Source organism: Rhinoraja longicauda, chromosome 23 (assembly GCF_053455715.1).
Source record: "Rhinoraja longicauda isolate Sanriku21f chromosome 23, sRhiLon1.1, whole genome shotgun sequence".
Taxonomy (NCBI): domain Eukaryota; kingdom Metazoa; phylum Chordata; class Chondrichthyes; order Rajiformes; family Arhynchobatidae; genus Rhinoraja; species Rhinoraja longicauda.
Window position 1 is genome coordinate 24,727,733 of NC_135975.1, and position 21,657 is coordinate 24,749,389.

Below are 21,657 nucleotides of genomic sequence, written 5' to 3' on the forward strand. Positions count from 1 at the left end.
CTGACCAGCTGAGTTACTCCAGATTTTTGTGTCTATCTTCGGTTTAATCCAGCATCTGCAGTTACTTCCTTTACAAAGCAAATAGTATGCTGGTTTTCATAGCACGAACACAAAAGTAGAGGAATGATTTGTTACAATAATGCTTCACAAAATGCTGGAGTAACTCAGTGGGTCAGGCAGCATCTCAGGAGAGAAGGAATGGGTGACTTTTCAGGTCGAGACCCTTCTTCAGACTGATCAGGGGGGCGGGACAAAGGAAGGATATACGTGGAGACAATAATGTTACAATAATGCAGTGCCTTGATGAGATCACATTTGGAATGAAGGGAGTGAGACAAAGATTGACTCCACTGATTCAATCACATTTTTGTGGGCCAGGAATCACAGGAAGTACATTGGATTTCCTTCTCGACCTTTGACCAAATGTTGTGACAATTTATTGTCACCAATACTGAAATGAGCTTCTTGTTCTGCCTGTCTTTGATCATTACTCCAAGCCTACACATTATTATTAGAGTAATGTAACCAATATTGTACAATATCTTGATTTGAATGGTATGTTTAATTACATTTTGTACAATGATATTGTATTATGTTGTATTACAATGAGATTTGTATTATGTAAAATTATATTTTTGTTTAAATTGAGATAGACAATTTTGTGTTATGGTTCAGTTCTTTGTGTGGTATGCCGGTATATATAATTTGAACAGCTTGTTATATTGGACATCACTTACACAGGGTATTGCCAGGTTACTGCATTTCTTTCCACAGTGAATCTGATTTCCATTTGGGGAACAATGAACAAATTCCTTTCCCCCTGTGCATACTAATGAATTAAACAAAAACAGAGAATTATTTCAGGGAGATTTCGAAGCAGGCCTCTGATTATGACAACATGAAAAGATACTAATTTTACCTGTGGGCGTAGTTGTGGCTTCAGTAACTGGATTGCAACCAATTGATCCCCCTTGACAATAGCTGAAGTGACAAAAAAGGAGTTAAGGATCTAGTTTCATCTGGTTCACGGTCACATTTTAATGGTCTTTAATAGGTATGCTTACCAATCATCAACTTTCTCTCCAGGTTGAATATAAATCCCCTTGTAGTAACAGGAGCAGTCTGCAGCATTAACACAGGCTCCATTTTCATTCATGTACTTGCCCTTTGGGCAGCCACAGCCATAAGTTGGAGTATCCTTCACGTCACAGGTGAAATCAGTTTTTGTTAATAATTTGCAGTTCCGGTTACAGGTTGTCATTTCATTGTCAAAAATTTGGTTGTTCTCACAGGTTGTATCTGCAAACAAAAATCAGAGTAGGGCTGAGAACCAATGAAAGCCACACATAGAGCACTCATAATTATCTTCAGTAAGAAGTGTCATGTCGGAAAATCCACCTCGGTCAGGACAAGTATAAGTGGCCACCAATGCCAGATTTCAGCTGATTTTTTTCACTCTACATAATATCCAAAAAGTGGCTAAGTGAACTAGGTGACAATTGACACAGAAGATCAGTGTCGTACTGACACCATTCCTGGCTGTTTGGCAGTGGATCTTTCTAATAATGAGGAAGTATGTTAAGGGGACAAAAAACTTGGATTAACTCATCAGGTCAGACAGCATCTCCAGAGAAAAGGAAAAGGTGACATTTTGGGTCGAGACTTTCTTTATGTCCTATCCGCAAAAACCAGACAAAATCCATTTTGTCCAATTACTGTTCAGTCAGTTTACTTTCAATTGCCAGCAAATATTTTGGAAGCTGTTCCTGATAGAGATGTTGGGCACTTTGTCATGATCAGCCTATTGATCAATATTCATCTATGGTTCCATCAGACACACCCCATTCCAGACCTTGTCCACACATGTATAAATAATTTAAATTTCAGCTATGACGTGATTGATGCATCTCAGTCCTAGGAACAAAGTTGAAGGAATTCCTTAGGGCAATGTCCAAAACCCAAGTTTCTGCAGCTACTTCGTCAGGAACAATTTTTCCCTCATGTCAGAAGTGAGAATGTTCAATGAAAATCCAAAACCACAGATGCTAGAAATCTGAAATAAGATGCTGGAAACTCAGCAGATCAGTCAGTATCTGTGGAAAGTTAAAGACACTTTATTGAGACATTTGGTAAAGGGTAACTTGGTAGAGGTTAACTAGAGAGAGACAAAGCACATCTCCTTAAAGAGAAAGATGTTCTCTTCACGGAAATGCACATTAGAAGTCTAGAAAATAGGTGCAGGAGTAGGCCATTCGGCCATTCGAGCCAGCACCGGCATTCAATATGAGCATGGCTGATCATCCAAAATCAGTACCCCGTTCCTGCTTTCTCCTCATATCCCTTGATTCTGTTAGCCCTGCGAGCTATATCAAACTCCCTCTTGAATACATCCAGTGAATTGGCCTCCACTGCCTTCTGTGGCAGAGAATTCCACAGATTCACAATTCTCTGGGTGAAAAAGTTTTTCCTTATCTCAGTCCTAAATGGCCTACCCCTTATTCTTAAACTGTGACCCCTGTTCTGGACTCCCCCAACAGCGAGAACATTTTTTTCTGCATCTAGCCTGTCCAATCCTTTAAGAATTTTATATGTTTCTATAAGATCCCCTCTTCCTTCTAAATTCCAGTGAATATAAGCCGAGTCGACCCATTGTAGTGGGGAACTATCCTCATTATTGGATCTATCCGATTTTGGAACTATCCAATATTTGCAATTGGAAATATCCAATTTCATCAGTATTGAACATTCTCTCACAACAGGTCAGGCTGCATCTTTAAAGAGAGATGAGGGTTAACCTCTACCGAGTTAATCTACACCAAACTTCTGTATTTAACTCGGTATTATTCCGCAGATGCTGTCTGATATTTAATGTTACCGTAATCATTTCTCTCGCCTCCAGGATTGTGGATGCCACAAAATTACTTTAATGTTATGAGCAGAAAAGTGATTGGTTCTGCAGCAGTGAGTGGTTCACCTCCTGACTCATTAAAGTCTTGCACCATCTATAAGGTATCAGTCAGTAGCATAATTGAATGCTTCTGATTTTTTTGTAGAAAAGAAAACTGCAGATGCTGGTTTAAATCGAAGGTAGACACAAAATGCTGGAGTAACTCAGCGGGTCAGTCAGCATCTCTGGAGAGAAGGAAAGGGTGACGTTTCGGGTCGAAACCCTTTTTCAGACTGATTTTTTTGCATAGGTTCAAATTCAACATGATTGAAGAAGCTTGGCATTATCTAGGACAAATCAGCCCTCTTTATTTGCACACAATCAACCATATTGATCCACTACTGTGGCACAATATGGTTATACTGTATATAACCTACTGTGAAGGATGCATTGCAGCAATTCCAATGACTTTATATGCAACCTTCCCAAACACATGGTCTCCACTAATTGGAATCAACATATGGAAACACCAGTCCCTCCACAAGTTGCTCATATCTAATTCTGGAATTGCATTTGTGTACTTTCATTGTCATTGCATCAAATTCCTGCACGTCTCAGCATAACAAGGCAGGCGATGTTTCGGTTCAGGACTCTTTATCAGTCGAAAGAAGGGTTCCAACTCGAAATGCCATCAGTCCATTTCCTTCCATAGAGTTGCCTGACCACAGAGTTAACCCAGTAATTTATTTTTTGCTCAAGGTTCGAGCATCAGTGGTCTCTTGTGCCTCCATAACAAGGCAGATTATTGATATGAGCATAAGAACCAGCAGCACGATATACCATTTAATATCATGGCAGAACTGAATGTGAACACGTCCACTTCCCATCTATCTGCAGTAGCACAGAGAAAAAAATGCTAATGTAGGTACTCTAGATCTATGGCTACTCCAGGGTACTATCTTAGGTGATACCATAGCAGCAGAAAAAAGGTACATAATTTCAAGGAGGTGAAGAGCAAATTTAGAATAATGTCAGTAAACATGTTTTTCAAAGAGGAGTAATTCCTGTTGAAATCGATTGTAAGGGAAGATTTCAGAAGTCACAATGCTGTATTCATTTAAGAATCATCTCCTAATTGCAATGGAAAGTTAGTATAGTTAATATATTGAAAGGAAAAAAAAATCACAATAGAAACAAAGTTCACATGGTACCGGGCTCAGATCTCTACGCATCAATACACTGTAAGTTTTATTCAATGTCATAAACTGCTTTTGTTAACAGGAAAGGAGATGAATTTCTATGAAATTTAAAGACCTCAACTTACTGCAAATTGTTCCAATAAAAGGCCTCAGTATGACACCTCTTGAAGCACATGCATGAACATAAGCCCCCAGTGCAGCACAGATGCAATGATCAAGATTCTCGCAGTTGCATATGGAAATCTTGCACAGCTGTAAAAAAGTGCAAATATAATAATCACTTGTTCATTTAACATTATTAAATTCATGTAAACTGGAACCTAGAGATGACAACAAGAAAATACAAGCCATTTTACTATTTAAAACCAAAATGGGGCCTTATTTAACTAGCAGTCAGAACAAAGGGCGGTACGGTAGCGCAGCGGTAGAGTTGCTGCTTTACAGCGAATGCAGCGCCGGAGACTCAGGTTCGATCCTGACTACGGGTGCTGCACTGTAAGGAGTTTGTACGTTCTCCCCGTGACCTGCGTGGGTTTTCTCCGAGATCTTCGGTTTCCTCCCACACTCCAAAGACGTACAGGTTTGTAGATTAATTGGCTGGGTAAATGTAAAAATTGTCCCTAGTGGGTGTAGGATAGTGTTAATGTACGGGGATCGCTGGGCGGCGCGGACTTGGTGGGCCGAAAAGGCCTGTTTCCGCGCTGTATCTATATGATATGATATGATATGATTTTTGAGACCACATCTCATTCAACTTTGTTAGAAAAGCCGGTCACCATAGAATCCAATTTGCAAGATGCCTCACAAAAAGGCAGATGACTGGTCAGTCATCCCAGCTTCAGAATGTCATTACTCCTTTCATCAAGGCAGTACCCTAGGCCCAACCATCTTCAGCCATTTCATCCTAAAGTCAGAAGTGGAGATAGTTGCAGGTTATTGCCATTTGCCAGCATGAGCTGAAGTGCCATGCAATGGGCAGAAATGCCATGCAATGAGAATCTTCAGCAAGAGATCGGTTAACCATCCTTGCAAGATAATTTAAGAGATTATGAATGGGATGATAGGACAGGTTATGGTCTGTTTAGCTTTTGCCTCTTTTATATTTACCACAGATGTTGAATACGGCTGTGTGACTTTTCACTTTACTTAAGGCAGGAAAAGTTTCTATTTGTACATATTTACATAATGCTTGTCCTTACCTGATAATATTGAATGTAATCCACTGTGGAATGGCATTGAGCAAAAACACCATTTGTTTTCAGCAGAGCACAACGTTCCTTTGCGTAGAATTCTACAAAAGAAGTCGGATAAGGTATGATTGAATGTAGTCTGTGAATATCTTGAATTCAGGTATTAGAATCAAACTTAATTTAATACAGATATAGTGAAATAAACTGTGCTGGATCAATGGAGTTGCATGATGTTGCTAGAACGTTGGTTCAGAATCAAATCCAGGTTTTTGGAGCTGTGCAGCAGCAACACTATTTGCGCTCAGCTGTGGACTGGCAATTGCCTGCTTGAAATTCCATCTGATTGATGAACGTGGCATCCTGTTGGGAAGGGAGCATCCTAAAGCATGTTGGAGTAGAGTGGGTGGGTGGGTCTGAACCGAGGCCTCTGCATGGACTGTGGAGATCTGTTGAAAGAGGCACACTGACGATGGACACAAAATGCTGGAGTAACTCAGTGGGACAGGCAGCATCTCTCGAGAGAAGGAATGGGGGACATTTTGGGTTGAGACCCTTCTTCAGCATTGAAAGAGGAAGCTTGACAGAGATGTTCCGTCATTGAAAACTGTTCAGACCTGAGAACATAGAGCAGTACAGCACAGGAACAGACACATCAGCCCACAATGTCTGTACCAAACATGATGTCAAGACTAACTCTTATCTGCCTGCGCATAATTCATAATCCTTTCCCTGCATATCCATGTGCCTATGCAAAAGTATCTTAAATGCCACTATCTCAATAACTTAGGTTTTAAATACCATCATTGCATTTATATTTGGCCTTCTCTGTTTTCTCCTGTGGCTCAAACCCAAATAATCCAATTTGTTTGTGCCAAAATTGACATTATGGTCATCTGAGGGTATTTATGACATGATCCATGTCATAAATATACTGCTTCAAACTAAATACTTATTGCAGCAAAAAATTGGGGTGAGAACAGTACATTACCTTTTGCTGAACTGACACAAGTTGGAATTTCCTTTTCAGGAGGGCTGCATTTAACGTCAGTAGCCCATGAATGAGCAAAAATGACATGTGATTGTTCCACCACATTCTGGATAGAGGTGAAGTCATCAATAGCCTTGCCGTTAAAATTGCCACACAAGCCTAGAACGCAAAAACAGAAAAACTTTGGGAAAATGAATTTATTTAATTTTATTGAGCAGTTGTTTGAATTGAGAAACATCAGAAAATAAAAGCCTGTTTCTTTGAACTTTACAGAATTTAGTGCCCATTTCTGTTTGAGGTTATCTCAAAAATTGGATCGGGCATCTAAAGCTTATACAACATTAGATGTATATGAAATTACAATGCATTATCCAATGCTATAGTTTTCAGCCCCATTTTATGAAAACAAGGTAGCCCAGATCAGCATAACAAATATCATTTCATAATCACAAAAATAAAGTGCCAAAATGTTCAAATGAAGACAAATTCAATGATCAACAATCCAACCTCAGTGTTTGATCACAATATCTGATGTACTCAAAATATGCAGACATTTTCCTTACTCCATCATCATTCACAATTTTTTTGCTTTGTTTATCTTTCTGCAGCTCACAGTAATATGGAGCCACCTTTGTCATGGGAATTCAACACAGTTTTGGAGTGCAAGGAAGATGGCCACACACACACACAAGGTTACATTGCCCTCAATGCCTCAGCAACCTTTTAAACAGTTGGTTTGTGGCTGCAACGTCAATGTGATCTTTCAGTTTTAGCAAATTACCTCGCACACTACTGGACAAAATCTTGACAAGAGCAATGAATTTCTGCAGCTCCCTCTGGGAAATGGGTACCTTGCGATTTTTTGATTTGAAGTAAAAACTATGTCAATTTGATTTGCAATGACTGTTATGATTAATTGAGGTTATAAAACATAGTGCCTCTATTCAACTCAAGGAGTTTAAATCTTGTTCATTCCTAAGTAGTCATTTAGCCTTACCTCCTAAACTTCGTTTATTACCATCCAACAGCGAAACGTAAAGCTGCATAATGGGAGAAATCTGTATCTGCATTGTCAACCCGTGTGTTGCTTCAAGTTGAATGAAATGTGAAGATGGTTTAAATATTATAGTTCCATCTATGAAATAAAAGATATTTATTTAATTTAATTATAATTTCATCCTTAAGGGAACTTAATTTCCTTTAATTTTGTTCATACCTCTTTGCAATGGAAGTGCAACAATTTCTCCATTCAAGGTAACGTCACCATTATTATTGAATTCATACGTGGTCTATAAAAAAAAGGATTGTTTTCAAATATCATTCAAAATTGTAACAAAAGTATTAAAGCAATTCATAAACTCCTACCTTATGTGTGGAAAATATAATACGCCGTAAGCAAATATGTTTAGTTGCTTTGTGACATTCACGCATCTCAATGGTCACTCTCCAGAGATCCTCCTTCAGAGTCTACAAAAATATACATTAAAGTTTAGAACTTTAAGCTTACTAAACAAGGGTTAATATCAGAGTGACCATCTAAAATTGTTGCAGCAAAATGTCTCACTTACAGTAAGTGCAATGTATGTGCAATCTCCTCTCAAATTATAGTATTTCCCATCAAATGTTGTAATATGTGTTCCTTCTTCCACTTTGCAACTTCTGGAACAATTACGATGAGAACTTTTCCATAGTCCACCTTTGCAAACACTGAGAAAAAGAAGACCTCTATTGTTAGTAAAGCATTTGATGAGAGTGGATGAATGATCCACAATAGGATGAATTACAAGCTGTTACCTTGCTTCACACAAAGTGTTCCTTTTGTCTCCAGAATCATAAATGGTTCCACTGTATTCACAAGGACACTCTGATTTTCTGATGCATTTGTTCTCATGTCTTATGTTATCAAGAAGAGTGCCTGAAATTGAACAGAACACCTGCTTAAGTGTATTGTGTCATGAACAGGGTTAAGTTTAAGATTTTCACAATTGAAGAACTTACTAAATTTGATGATATGATGGGATTTGGAACTCATTAAACAAAGGGAATTTTAATTCATGGAAAAAAACTTGTTTCTGAGTTAGATGCAATGAAGGAAACCAAAAATATAACATTTGAAGATGGAGTTGTTCTTTGCATTCATCATGACTACTCCGTTATTCAATAATGTTAAGGCTGACAACTTACTTTGGTGCCTTAGAGACTCAGAGGCTGACAGCATCTCTGGAGAACATGGATAGTTGATGATTCGGATTGGGGCTCTTGTTCAGAATATTGGGGGTGGAGGTAGAGAGAGAAAGCTGAAAGAGAGGAGGGCAGGATAAAGCCTGGCAAGTAATAGGTGGATACAGATGAGGGGGTGGGAACATAGATGATAGTCAAGAAGTTGGACAATGGCAAGAGATGAAAAGACAGAGGTGTGAGACAAAAGGATTAAAGAGTTGTGAATTGTGAAGCTAGAGGACGGAATGTAGGTGGAAGGGAAGGTGGTAGGGCAAAATAGATATGAGTTCAAGTGGGGCACAGGAGGGAAAGGAGGCAGGAAAAGAAATGGGGTGTGAGAAAAAGGGAGGGGCAGGAACGCGTAGCCTTGTTATAAGCTATCTAATATGAGGTGTTGTTCCTCCAACTTGCTTGTACCACTCTGGCAATGGAGGAAGCGCAGGACAGAGAAGCCAGTATGGGAATGGAAGAGGACTTAAAAGGGTTAGCAACTGGGTGATCCAGTAGGCCTTGTCTATGCCTGGTCTCGCCAATGGACAGGAGGCTGCATCAGGAACACCGGCTGTAGTAGATGAGGTTGGAAGAGGTGCACCAGGACCTCTGTTTCACCTGGAAGACTGACTGGATGAAAGTGAGGGAAGAGGTACAGGGGCAGGTGTTACATCTCCTGTGGTTGCAGGGGAAAGTACCTGGAGAGGCATGGTTTGGGTGGGAAGGGATGAGTGAACTAGGAAGTTGTGGAGGGAGCGGTCTCTGCAAAATGTGGAATGCCGTGGGGATGGGAAGATCTGACTCGTGGTGGGATCACATTGGAGGTGACAGAAATGTCAGAGGATGATGTGTTGGATCCAGAGGCTGGTGGGGTGAAAGGTGAAGACCATGGGAACTCTCGCTATTCCATCTGTGGGAAAGAGGGAGTGAAAGCAAAACTATGGGACACAGAGTATGGTACATGCATGACAACAGAAGGGAAATTACGTTTACTAAAGAAAAAGAACATCTTCATGTTTTAGAATGGAGAGCCTCATCTTGGGAGCAAATGCAGCGGAGACGGAGCAATTGAGATTAGGTGACAGCATCTTTGGAAGAGACAGGGTAGGAGGGGGTGTAGTCTAGGTAACTATGAAAGTCGGTAGGTTTGTAGTAGACATCAGTTGACAGTCTGACCCCATTGATGGAGACAGGGGAGAGAGGTGTCAGAGATAATCCAAGTGAATTTGAGGGCAGGTGGAACTTTGTGATAAAGTTCAATGAAATCAACAACAAGGGAGGTGATGTTGTATTCAGGCAAGCCGCCGACAAGGGAGGTGCTGTTGTAATCGGGTAGGCTGACCTCTACTGTGTGGAGAAAGTTGCCAGCTCTTGGACACCTTCTCATATCCATCTGTCGACCATGACCCCAAAGATAAACACGAGGCCAACATCTCCCAGACAGTTTCCCATCTCATCACCTCTGACGTACTTCACAGTCTCCAACCTTATCGTTCTCCAACCTCGCACTACCCACTTCTATCTTCTTCCTGAAATCCACAAACAGAACAGCCCTGGCAAATCCATTGTTTCTGCCTGCTCCGGCTCCACTGAACTCATCTCCATATACTTTGATTCGAACTTACCCCCATCCCCCCCCCCCCCCCCGTCCAATTTCTTCCAACCTATGCCTGAGACACCTCACATGCCCCTTCATCTCCTCAATTACTTTCAATTTGAAGACCTCCATTACCTCATCTTTCCCATGGGTGTCCAGTCCCTTTGCACCTTCATCCCCCACCAGGAACGATTCAAGGCACACCCATTCTTCCTTAAACAACAACCCAATCAATTCCCTTGTACTAACTAACACACTCCTCCACCTTGCGGAATTTGCCCTTACTCTCAACAACTTTTCTTTTGACTCCTCTCACTTTCTTTAAGTTAAAAGGGCACTCACCCCACTCATAGGCACCAGCTATGCCTGCTATTTTGTCGGTTATGTTGAATATTACTTATTGCAGACATATACTGGCACCATCTCCCAACTTATTCTTTGGTACATCGACGACTGCATTGGGGCTGCCTCCTGCACCCATGTAGAACTCTTTGATTTCATTAACTTTACATTGGAGCCTCTTTTCTGCAACAATCCTAAATACCTTGGTTTCATCACGAGCAAAATATCAATCACTTTCTTAAATATCTCAGCAAATGAATCTTCAAAGTCTCTTTGTTTAGAACATTTCAAAGCTTCACTATCCTCTGAATATTTATCCGCTTCTTTCTTGAACAGTCAACCACCTATTTTGAGACTGTGATCCCTGGATCTAGACACGCCAGACCAACTCCTATCCCAGGAAGCAATCCAGTGAACTTGCAATGGAGCCCTTCCATCGTACCTCTTTTCTAAGATAGGCAGATGGTTGATCGTCAAATGGTTGGAACAAAGGCCAGAGAATAAAACAGTAGGTGTGAGACAAAAGACTTGAAGAGTTGCTAACTGTGAAGCCTGAGGAAGGTTGGAGGGAGGGGGAGAAATGGGTACGCATCCAAGTAGAGCACAAGGGAAGGGAGGATGGATGAAAGGTGGGGTGTAGGGGTGAAAGGAGAGGGGGAAAGGGCATTGTTAGGGGTTACCTAAACTTGGAGAATATAGTGTGATTAAAAGTTACCCAAGCGGAATGTGAGGTGCTAATCCTCCAGTTTGCATGTGGCCTCACTCTGGCAATGGAGCGGGCTCAGAGTTAGTATGAGAATGCAGTTCAAATGTTTAGCAACTGGGACATTCAGTATACCTTGATGGACCGAGCACAAGTGCTTGGCAAAATGGTCACTGAGTCTACGCTTGGTCTCGCCGATGTACAGGAGGCCACATCGGGAACAGTATGTAGTAGATGAGGTTAGAGGGGGGCATGTGAACATCTGTCTCACCTGGAAGGACTACAGGGGTCCATGGCTGGAGGTGAGAGAGGAGGTATAGGAACAGATGTCACATCTCTCGGGTGGTTGCAGGGGTAATTCCCTGTGAAGAGGATAGTTTTGGTGGGAGGCGATGAGTGAAACAAGGATGCAGATGGAGCGATCTCTGCAGAAGGTGCAAAAGGGTGGAAATGGGAAGATGTGACTGATGACCCCCTACAATCAGTCTGAAGATGGATCCTGACTCAAAACATCACCCATCTATATTCTCCAGAGATGCCATCTGACCCGTTGAGTTATACCAGCACTTTGTATCCCTTTTTGTAAACTAGTATCTGCAGTTCGTTGTTTTGGCATTTTCATATATATGCCCCAATGCAACTAAATAAGTTCTTTATTTTCCCATAAACATTTGTGCAATCAATGAAGACTTTCATCTAGATAGATCTTTCATCTAGATAGACCTTTCACCGTCCGGCGCGGCCTGGAACGTGGCAACCTCAACAGCCTGACCGCGGGAGAAGATGGCAGGGGAAGAAAAAATACATTCTGACCTTCCATCACAGTGAGGAGGTGACTGGAGGAGACTCACTGTGATGGATGTTTCTTTTTTTTGCGTTTTGCATTGGTTGGGGTTGTGTCATTTGCTTATTTTATTGCTCTTATTGTTGGACTGTGGGTGACGAAATCTCGTCCAAAGACTTGTTTTTTGGATGACAAATAAAGATATCCTGAATCCTGAATCCTGAATCCTCACAGCCTGATGTGATCCATATCAGATTATTGAGAGAGGCAAGAGGGGAGATCATGGAAGATCTTTGATGAAGATCTTTGCGTCTTTACTCACAGACAGGATCCCAGATGATTGCAAAGTAGGTAATGTTAGTCCTTTGTTTAAAAAGAGAAGCAGAGAGAATCTACGGAATTATAGGCTAGTGAGCCTCATGTCAATGGCAGTGAAGCTATTTGGGAGGATTATTCGAGATAGGATAATCTCTCTCTCAATGTCAGCAAAACTAAAGAGATGATGGTGGACTACAGGAGACAGCAGGGGAGTGGACACCTCCCCATCCACATCGATGATGCTGAGGTTGAAAGGGTCAGCAGCTTTAAGTTCCTCGGTGTGCACATCACTAAGGACCTTTCCTGAACACTGCACACGGACACAATAACAAAGAAGGCCCACCAGCGGCTCTTTTTCCTGAGAAGACTGAGGAAGTTTGGCATGAACGCCAGCATCCTCACAAACTTCTACAGATGCACCATCGAGAGCCTGCTGACAGGCTGCATTACAGTCTGGTACGGGAACTGTTCAGCCCACAGCCACAAATCACTACAGAGAGTGGTGAAGACGGCACAGCACATCACCGGCAACTGTCTCCCAGCCATTCAGGACAATTTCTACCGGCGGTGCCTGCGGAAAGCATGCAGCATCATCAAGGATCACAGCCACCCAGCACGCAGGCTGTTCTCCTTGTTACCGTCAGGCAGATGATAGAGGAGTATGGCTGTGCGTACCACCGGACTTAAGAACAGTTTCTACCATCGGGCCATCAGGCTTCTGAACTCATAAACACATTTCAAATCATATATGTTGATTTTTTTTTATGTTGTCTTTTTACCTATTTTTAATATTGTCTTTTTACCTTACTAATGTCTTATTTTTATTTATTTATTTATTTATTTTTAAATTTTATTTATTTTTTAAATCTTATTTATCCTTGGAATATTACTGCTGAGGTGACTCGTTGTCTTGTCAAATACATTTCATTGTACTGTTGACCCTGTGCCAACCTACATATGACAAATACAATTAATTATTATTATTATTATTCCCATTTGGTAGAGAATGGTTTAATTAGGGACAGTCAGTATGGCTTTGTATGTGGCAGGACATGTCTTAGGAACTTGAATTAGTTTTTCGAGAAGGTAATGAAGATGATCCATGACGGGCACTGAATGTTGTCTTCATGTATTTCTGTAAGGCATTTGACAAAGTCCCCCATTGTAGGCAGATCCAGAAGATTAAGATGCACGTGATTCACAGCAAAAAGGTCCATATGGAGGAAGGCTGTCAAATAAATGACAGATGGAGTTTAATCCCAGCAAGTGTGAGGTGTTGCACGTTGGGGGGTGAGGTGAAAGGGGAAAATATATAACTAATGGCAAGACCCTTAACAGCATTGATATATAGAGGGATCTCGCAGCCCATCCAAATTTCAAGAAAAATATTAAAAACATACTCAGCTGTTGCCAATTAATGAAGTATGTAAATATAGTGAAATAAAGAAAAGATTAGGAAAAAAATACCGAAACTTACCTTTCAAATGAAGGTTGCCAATACTATTCAAATGGATGCTGGTGAGTAGCTGGAAGGCCAGACATAAAATGTATCCAGCCACTCAGCCAACCAATTCCAGGGGTAAATTTGAACATGGAATTGAATGAAAGGTCAGATGCACTAGCACATTCTAAACTTCTGCATTGCAGCCTATAGTTATTGGCTCTGGAAACCAGTGTAGCAGTCCTCAAGAGACATGCTGGCTACCCATCAACATATTCTCTAAGTCCTACATAATGAATCTATCTTAGTCAAAATTGTAGTTACCTTTTGGACATTCACAAGTATTTCCAAAGGCATCTTTCTGTTGAGGATCTGGGTCAGTACAAGTTGAAATAAATGTTTGACCAAAATCACTGTAGATCTGATTCCCAGGGCATTCAGGTTTCTCTAAAAGATAAAATTCATGCATTTCACATTTTCAGTTATTATAAAGTACAATGGCACAACTGTCACTGTGCTATTTCTGAATGAAAATATTTGGTAACTGTAAGCTTAAACTGTATATTTATTTTCTCAATATGGAGAAAATCATACCACATCCTGAGATCTTCCTCCAATCCTCCTGAATTTGGCAGTGTCGTGCATATTCTTTTATAGTTGGGCAATGACCTTGATTTTTATAGGGAAAAGCACTGGCGTCCATTGCACACAATCCAAAGAAGGTACTAGCATCCTTACACGCAAAAAGTATTGTGAAGGTCTTTCTGCAATTCTAATAAGGAAAACAATAAACAGTAAAATCACACAGTTATTAAACATGCAGATGACCGTGAAATCTACTCTTAGAATTGAGTTTCAAATTAGGCCTTTCCTCTTGCTGCAATTTTAAGCAATTATATTTAACGTTATTATGTTTTCTAAAGAAAGGCATCACACTTTCAAAGGAGAGCATTTTTATTCATTGTTAGATCTATGTAACTGAACTTCTAAAGCATGGAAGAAATGGATCACAACATTACCATTTTTTAATTTAACGTCTGATAACTGATTACAAATGTGAAACAGAATAGATGGGAAGTTTGAGATTAAATGTTTAGCTTGCTAGCTGCACCTTGCACCTTATCATATTTTTGTTGACATTTTAAAAAATAGGATTTTAAATCATGTAACACTAATGACAGATGCTGCCTGACCTGCTGAGTTGCTCTAGAACTTTATTTCTTACTAGCCTGCAGTGTGTTCGCTTGCCACCATTTTAAATAACAGTATATTATTGGTCAGCTTCCAACCCTGTCCATAACCAAACAATATTAGAAAATGAAAGTAAGTTCCTTAGACTTTTGAGGGAAGTTAGTGCAGAAATAGCAGGGGCTATGACGGAAATATTTCAAACGTCATTAGAAACGGGGATGGTGCCGGAAGATTGGCGCATTGCGCATGTTGTGCCTTTGTTTAAAAAAGGTTCTAAAAGTAAACCTAGCAATTATAGACCTATTAGTTTGACGTCTGTGGTGGGAAAATTAATGGAAAAGATACTTAGGGACAATATATATAATTATTTGGATAATCAAGGCCTGATTAGAAACAGTCAACATGGATTTGTGCCTGGAAGGTCATGTTTGACTAATCTTCTTGAATTTTTTGAAGAGGTTACCAGGGAAATTGATAAGGGCAAGGCTGTGGATGTTGTCTATATGGACTTTAGTAAGGCATTTGACAAGGTTCCACATGGAAGGTTGATTAAGAAGGTTAAATCGTTGGATATTAATAGTGAGGTTGCAAGATGGATTCAACAATGGCTGAATGGGAGATACCAGAGGGTAACGGTTGACAATTGTATGTCAGGTTGGAGGCCAGTGTCTAGTGGAGTGCCCCAAGGATCTGTGTTGAGTCCACTGTTGTTTGTCATTTACATTAATGATCTGGATGATGGTGTGGCAAATTGGATTAGTAAATATGCAGATGATACTAAGATAGGTGGAGTAGTTGATAGTGAGGTAGATTTTCAAAGTCTACAGAGAGACTTGGGCCTTTTGGAAGGGTGGGCTGAAAGATGGCAGATGGAGTTTAATGCTGATAAGTGTGAGGTGCTGCATTTTGGTAGGACAAATCAAAATAGGACGTACAGGGTAAATGGTAGGGAATTGAGGAATGCAGTGGAACAGAGGGATCTGGGAATAACTGTGCATTGTTCCCTGAAGGTGGAATCTCATGTGGATAGGGTGGTGAAGAAGGCGTTTGGTATGCTTGCCTTTATAAATCAGAGCATCGAGTATAGAAGTTGGGATGTAATGTTAAAATTGTACAGGGCATTGGTGAGGCCGAATCTGGAGTATGGTGTGCAGTTCTGGTCGCCAAATTATAGGAAGGATGTCGACAAAATGGAGAGGGTACAGAGGAGATTTACTAGAATGTTGCCTGGGTTTCAGCACTTAGGCTACAGAGAGAGGTTGAACAGGTTGGGTCTTTATTCTTTGGAGCGTAGAAGGTTGAGGGGGGACTTGATAGAGGTTTTTAAAATTTTGAGAGGGATGGACAGAGTTGACGTGGGTAGGCTTTTCCCTTTGAGAGTGGGGAAGATTCCAACAAGGGGACATAGCTTCAGAATTGAGGGACAAAGGTTTAGGGGTAACATGAGGGGGAACTTCTTTACTCAGAGGGTTGTGGCTGTATGGAATGGGCTTCCGGTGGAAGTGGTGGAGGCTGGCTCGATTTTATTATTTAAGAGTAAATTGGATAGGTATATGGATAAGAGGGGATTGGAGGGTTATGGTCTGAGTGCAGGTAGATGAGACTAGGTCAGGGAAAATGGTCGGCGTGGACTGGTAGGGCCGGACAGGCCTGTTTCCATGCTGTAGTTGTTATATGTTGTTGTTATATGTTTATTAAGAGCATGGAATACATGTTGTTCATTGTAAAAAATGGCAACACGTTAATATGTACCCACATTCTACGTTTATTACTTTCAATAATTTATATTTCTTCCTTAATGACAATGGCCAAACCATTCCCGACTTCCATGGGCAGATACAAAGAATGCAATCTGAATTTTATACATCCTCCAACTTCACGTGAAGTCTGCCAGTTTGGTTTTTAAAGGGAGTAATCCTTTATCCTTGGCATTTTTCCATAACACATTTTGGTTTTCATTTGGACAAAGGACAGGTATAGGCAGCTGGGATCGAGTGTATCCCTGGAGGAGTTTTGGAAACTGAGAAGCATACTTAAGAAGGAAATCAACAGGGCAAAAAGTGGGCAGGAGATAGCTCCAGCTATTTCCCATCCTTGACCTATCCTAACTCTGAATATTCTTCAACAGCCAAGGATGTCCCAAATTGGGAGCTTCCCCTTTTCTTCCAATGACCATGTGGCTGTTCTGATCCCTCAGAGTCTTCAGCTCACATTCTCAACATAATGATTGGTCACTTAGGACAGAGATGAGAAGAAAATTATTCTCTCAGTATTTCTGATTTTTTTAAACTTTTAACCCTCGAGAGCTGTGTTTGCCTAGCTATAGATTATGTCAATATTTACACATATAGGGAACCAAGGGAAAAGGGTTCAAAGTTAATTTTATATGAATGTTCAGCCTTGACCTTATTGAATGGCACATTCTCCTATTCCTTATGTTCTTTTAACAGAATTAAGAAATTGAACAGAACTCAGTGGCTTAATATACAAAAGAGATTCATTTGTTGATGATTTAGCTTAACATTGTCTGCACTGGCACATATTAATAAGCGTGTATTCCTTGTTGGAAGTTTGATTGTAATTGTATTTAAATGAAATATTAATATTTAATATAAATTAATCTTTATTATTGTAATATAGTTGGAGTAATATGAAATTGTGTAGAAATGCAAAACTTACCCCGAAATTCTTAATTTGAGGTATGCTGATTGGACAATTACCAGGTGTAACAGAGTAACCACGAAGAGAAGTAGTAGTCACTATAAAAGAGTGAGAAAGTGACATTGCATTTTGAAATGCAGCTAATGTTATAGTTGATGTTAATGTTATTCTTGTGTCCAGTTCACATTTTTATTCCTTCATTTGCCAATTTATCTTTATAGTGCATTCTGGTTTCTATACATGATTGATGTGGATTAGAAGGTAAAATGGAGTCCCAAAATGGTGCGGACAGTCATAGAGTCAAACAGCATGGAAAAAGGCTTTTCGGCCCAGCTTGCCCACGCTGACCTTGATACCCTGATGCCTCTACACTAGTCCCACCTGCCTCCGTTTGGCCCATATCCCTCCAAACCTTTCCTATCCTTGTACCTGTCCAAATGTATTCTGTGTTGTTTTAGTACCTACCTCAAATACCTCCTCTGGCAGCACGTTCTATATACCCACCTCCAACTGTGTGAAATAATTTCCCCTCAGGTTTCTATTAAATCTATCCCCCCTCATCTTAAATCTATGACCTCTAGTTCTTGATTTCCCTACTATGGGTAAAAGACTCTGTGCATCTACCCTATCTATTCCCCTCGTGATCTTATACACCATTGTAATATCATCCCTCATCCTCCTGCGCTTCAAGGATTAAAGTCTTAGCCTGCCCAAACTCACCCTGTAGCCCAGGCCCTCAAGTTCTGGCAACATCCTCGTAAATTTTCTCTACACTCTTTCCAGCTTAACAATATCTTTCCTATAGCAAGGTGACTAAAACTGAACACAATATTCCAAATGTGGCCTCACCATCATCGTGTACAACTATAATATAGCATCACAACTTCTATACTCAATATCCTGACTGCTGAAGGCCAATGTAACAAAAGCTTTCATGACATCTCAATTTACCTGTGACGCCACTTTCGCAGAACAATGTACCTGTACTCCTAGATCCCTCTATTCTACAACACTCTCCAGAGACATGCCATTCACTGGGAAGGTCCTGTTCTGGTTTGACTTTCCAAAATGCAACAGCTAACACTTATCTGTATTAAACTCCATTAACCATTCCTTAGCCCACTTGCACAACTACTGAAGATTCTGCTGTAATTTTTTTATGTTGAGTGAATGGCAGCTATGGAAAAATTTGTTGAGATCAAACCAGAACAGCTACATCTGTTGAAAGTTAGACACAAAAAGCTGGAGTAATTCATCGGGTCAGGCAGCATCTCTGGAAGGAAAAGGTGACTTTTCAGATCAAGACCTTTCTTCAGATCGAGAGTCAGGGGAAAGGGATACGAGAGATATAGACGGTGATATAGAGTATGCAAAAAGAGAGATATAGAATAAATTAATTAAAGATATGCAAAAAGTAATGATGATCAAGGAAAGGTGGAGCCCCCACAGGTCCATGGTAGGCTGTGATCTAGGTGATAACGAGTTTTACAGACAGTGAAACTCAACAGAACGGCAGTGAAATTAGTACGACAACTAAGGTGGGGGGGGGGGGGGGAGAGAGAGAGCAGTAAGATCAGTGTGGAAATGGAAAGAGATTTAAAATGTTTGGCAACAGGGAGATCACGTAGGCCAAGGCGGACTGAGCGAAAGTGTTCAGCGAAATGATCGTCAAGTCTACTCTTGGTCACTTTCATCTGTGCTGATGTATAAGAGTCCACACCTGGAACAGCGTATACAGTAGATGATGTTGGAGGAGGTGCAAGTGAATCTCTGCTTAACCTGAAAGGGCTGTTGTGGTCCCTGGACAGAGTCAAGGGAGGAGGCACAGGGACAGGTGTTGCATCTCCTGCAGTCGCAGCTGGAGAGGGGGTGGGTTGTCCCTGTTGCGACTGGGGGGACGCGGAACAAGAGCGGAGCTGTGGGATACCGAGGAGACTCATGTGAGGACCTCATCTATGATAGAAGAGGGGAAACCCGTCCCTGAAAGAATGAGGGCAATAGACAATAGACAATAGACAATAGACAATAGGTGTAGATAGGTACATACCAGTTTTCATTGATTCAGCATGGAATCGGTTATTAGGGTCCATTGAAGATATAGTACAACAGGCTATTCCGCCCTGCTAGTACATGCACGAGACTCATCTAAACAATTCACATTCCTATTTCAGGAACTCTTACTTTCTTCCTCAAGCCATTATCTTCCCTCCCCCTCCTCCCTCAAACCCCCCCCCCCCCCCCCCCCCCCCCACCACCACCGCTCACCCAGCGTTTTGCTGTTACAATTGCTCTTTGCTGCCGTAAGTTCAAAATTGCAAATAATGAGAAGGGAAGATTTTCCTGAATCTCCCTTTGATAGAGGCCATCATATATTTACGATCACTAATTTTGTACTTCCCTTCAAGTAAAAACATGTTCCCTACATTTACCCTGTTAAATTATTTTGCAATGGATAAGCCTATGATGTCACTAATTGGCATCTCCTTTCTACGGAAAAGAGCTCTGGCATACGTCTAACTTCCAGTGTTATCCTTCCAACTTTTTTCTCCAATCCTTCAATATCATGTTGATTTGGCTATCGATTGAAGCTGAAAAAATAGTGATGGTTCACCACATCAGCATGTACCAAAGTCCTATACAACCAATGACTGTTGTTTTAAACTGCAGTCATTTTCACATTGCAGAAAACATGACAATCAGTTAACACATTAGTGCCAAAGGGCCAAAATAATCTATCTTTAGCGTTGCTGACTGAGGGATATGTATTTGCCAGTATTCTGTGAATAAACTCGGTACCATGCCAACTAGTTGCACCCTGATTCCTGGCCATGTTCACAGATTTTGTAACTCAACATCCCAATTCATCCTCTCCCAGATTTTGTGTAGACATTGAATTTCACTTTTCTAGTGTACTACAAAATTAGCTACACACATGTATGCAGAAGCATGAATGGAATTTCCACCCAAAAGGATGGGATGCAAAATGGCGATCTGCATGGATACTGGATCAGTGTTGAGGTGGATAGAGAATTGGTTGGCGGACAGGAAGCAAAGAGTAGGAATAAACGGGTCCTTTTCGGAATGGCAGGCAGTGACTAGTGGGGTACCGCAAGGCTCAGTGCTGGGACCCCAGTTATTTACAATATATATTAATGATTTGGACGAGGGAATTGAATGCAATATCTCTAAGTTTGCGGATGACACGAAGCTGGGTGGCAGTGTTAGCTGCGAGGAGGATGCTAGGAGGCTGCAGAGTGACTCGGATATATTAGGAGAGTGGGCAAATGCATGGCAGATGCAATATAATGTGGATAAATGTGAGGTTATCCACTTTGGCGGCAAGAACAGGAAAGCAGAGTATTACCTGAATGGTGGCCAATTAGGAAAAGGGGAGATACAACGTGACCTGGGTGTCATGGTGCACCAGTCATTGAAAGCAAGCATGCAGGTGCAGCAGGCAGTGAAGAAAGCGAATGGTATGTTAGCTTTTGTGAGGATTTGAGTATAGGAGCAGGGAGGTTCTGCTGCAGTTGTACAGGGCCTTGGTGAGACCGCACCTGGAGTATTGTGTACAGTTTTGGTCTCCTAATCTGAGGAAAGACATTCTAGCCTTAGAGGGAGTACAGAGAAGGTTCACCAGATTGATCCCTGGGATGGCAGGACTTTCATATGAAGAAAGACTGGATAGACTAGGCTTATACTCGCTGGAATTTAAAAGACTGAGGGGGGATCTTATAGAAACATATAAAATTCTTAAGGGGTTGGAGAGGCTAGATGCGGGAAGATTGTTCCCGATGTTGGGGAAGTCCAGAACCAGGGGTCACAGCTTAAGGATAAGGGGGAAGTCTTTTAGGACCGAGATGAGAAAACATTTCTTCACACAGAGAGTGGTGAGTCTGTGGAATTCTCTGCCACAGAAGGTAGTTGAGGCCAGTTCATTAGCTATATTTAAGAGGGAGTTAATTGTGGCCCTTGTGGCTAAAGGGATCAGGGGGTATGGAGAGAAGGTACAGGTTACTGAGCTGGATGATCAGCCATGATCATATTGAATGGCGGTGCAGGCTTGAAGGGCCGAATGGCCTACTCCTGCACCTATTTTCTATGTTTCTATAAAGCACAGAAATGGCTCCACAGCCCAATTCGAC

General features: G+C 41.1%; 1 protein-coding gene across 1 annotated transcript in view; it reads right to left on the minus strand.

Moving 5' to 3' along the window:
• LOC144604795 (uncharacterized) overlaps nucleotides 1–21,657 on the minus strand; it is a 98,406-nt gene that overhangs the window by 58,806 nt on the left and 17,943 nt on the right. Inside the window, exons 7-20 of the mRNA XM_078419457.1 lie at nucleotides 17,531–17,610; nucleotides 14,255–14,432; nucleotides 13,985–14,107; nucleotides 8,059–8,179; nucleotides 7,833–7,971; nucleotides 7,630–7,731; nucleotides 7,481–7,553; nucleotides 7,262–7,399; nucleotides 6,265–6,423; nucleotides 5,286–5,377; nucleotides 4,212–4,338; nucleotides 1,065–1,299; nucleotides 920–981; nucleotides 738–829 (exon numbers count right to left, since the gene is read on the minus strand). Coding sequence (XP_078275583.1) covers nucleotides 738–829; nucleotides 920–981; nucleotides 1,065–1,299; nucleotides 4,212–4,338; nucleotides 5,286–5,377; nucleotides 6,265–6,423; nucleotides 7,262–7,399; nucleotides 7,481–7,553; nucleotides 7,630–7,731; nucleotides 7,833–7,971; nucleotides 8,059–8,179; nucleotides 13,985–14,107; nucleotides 14,255–14,432; nucleotides 17,531–17,610 — 1,721 coding nt within the window. The remainder of the gene's footprint in view (nucleotides 1–737; nucleotides 830–919; nucleotides 982–1,064; nucleotides 1,300–4,211; nucleotides 4,339–5,285; nucleotides 5,378–6,264; nucleotides 6,424–7,261; nucleotides 7,400–7,480; nucleotides 7,554–7,629; nucleotides 7,732–7,832; nucleotides 7,972–8,058; nucleotides 8,180–13,984; nucleotides 14,108–14,254; nucleotides 14,433–17,530; nucleotides 17,611–21,657) is intronic.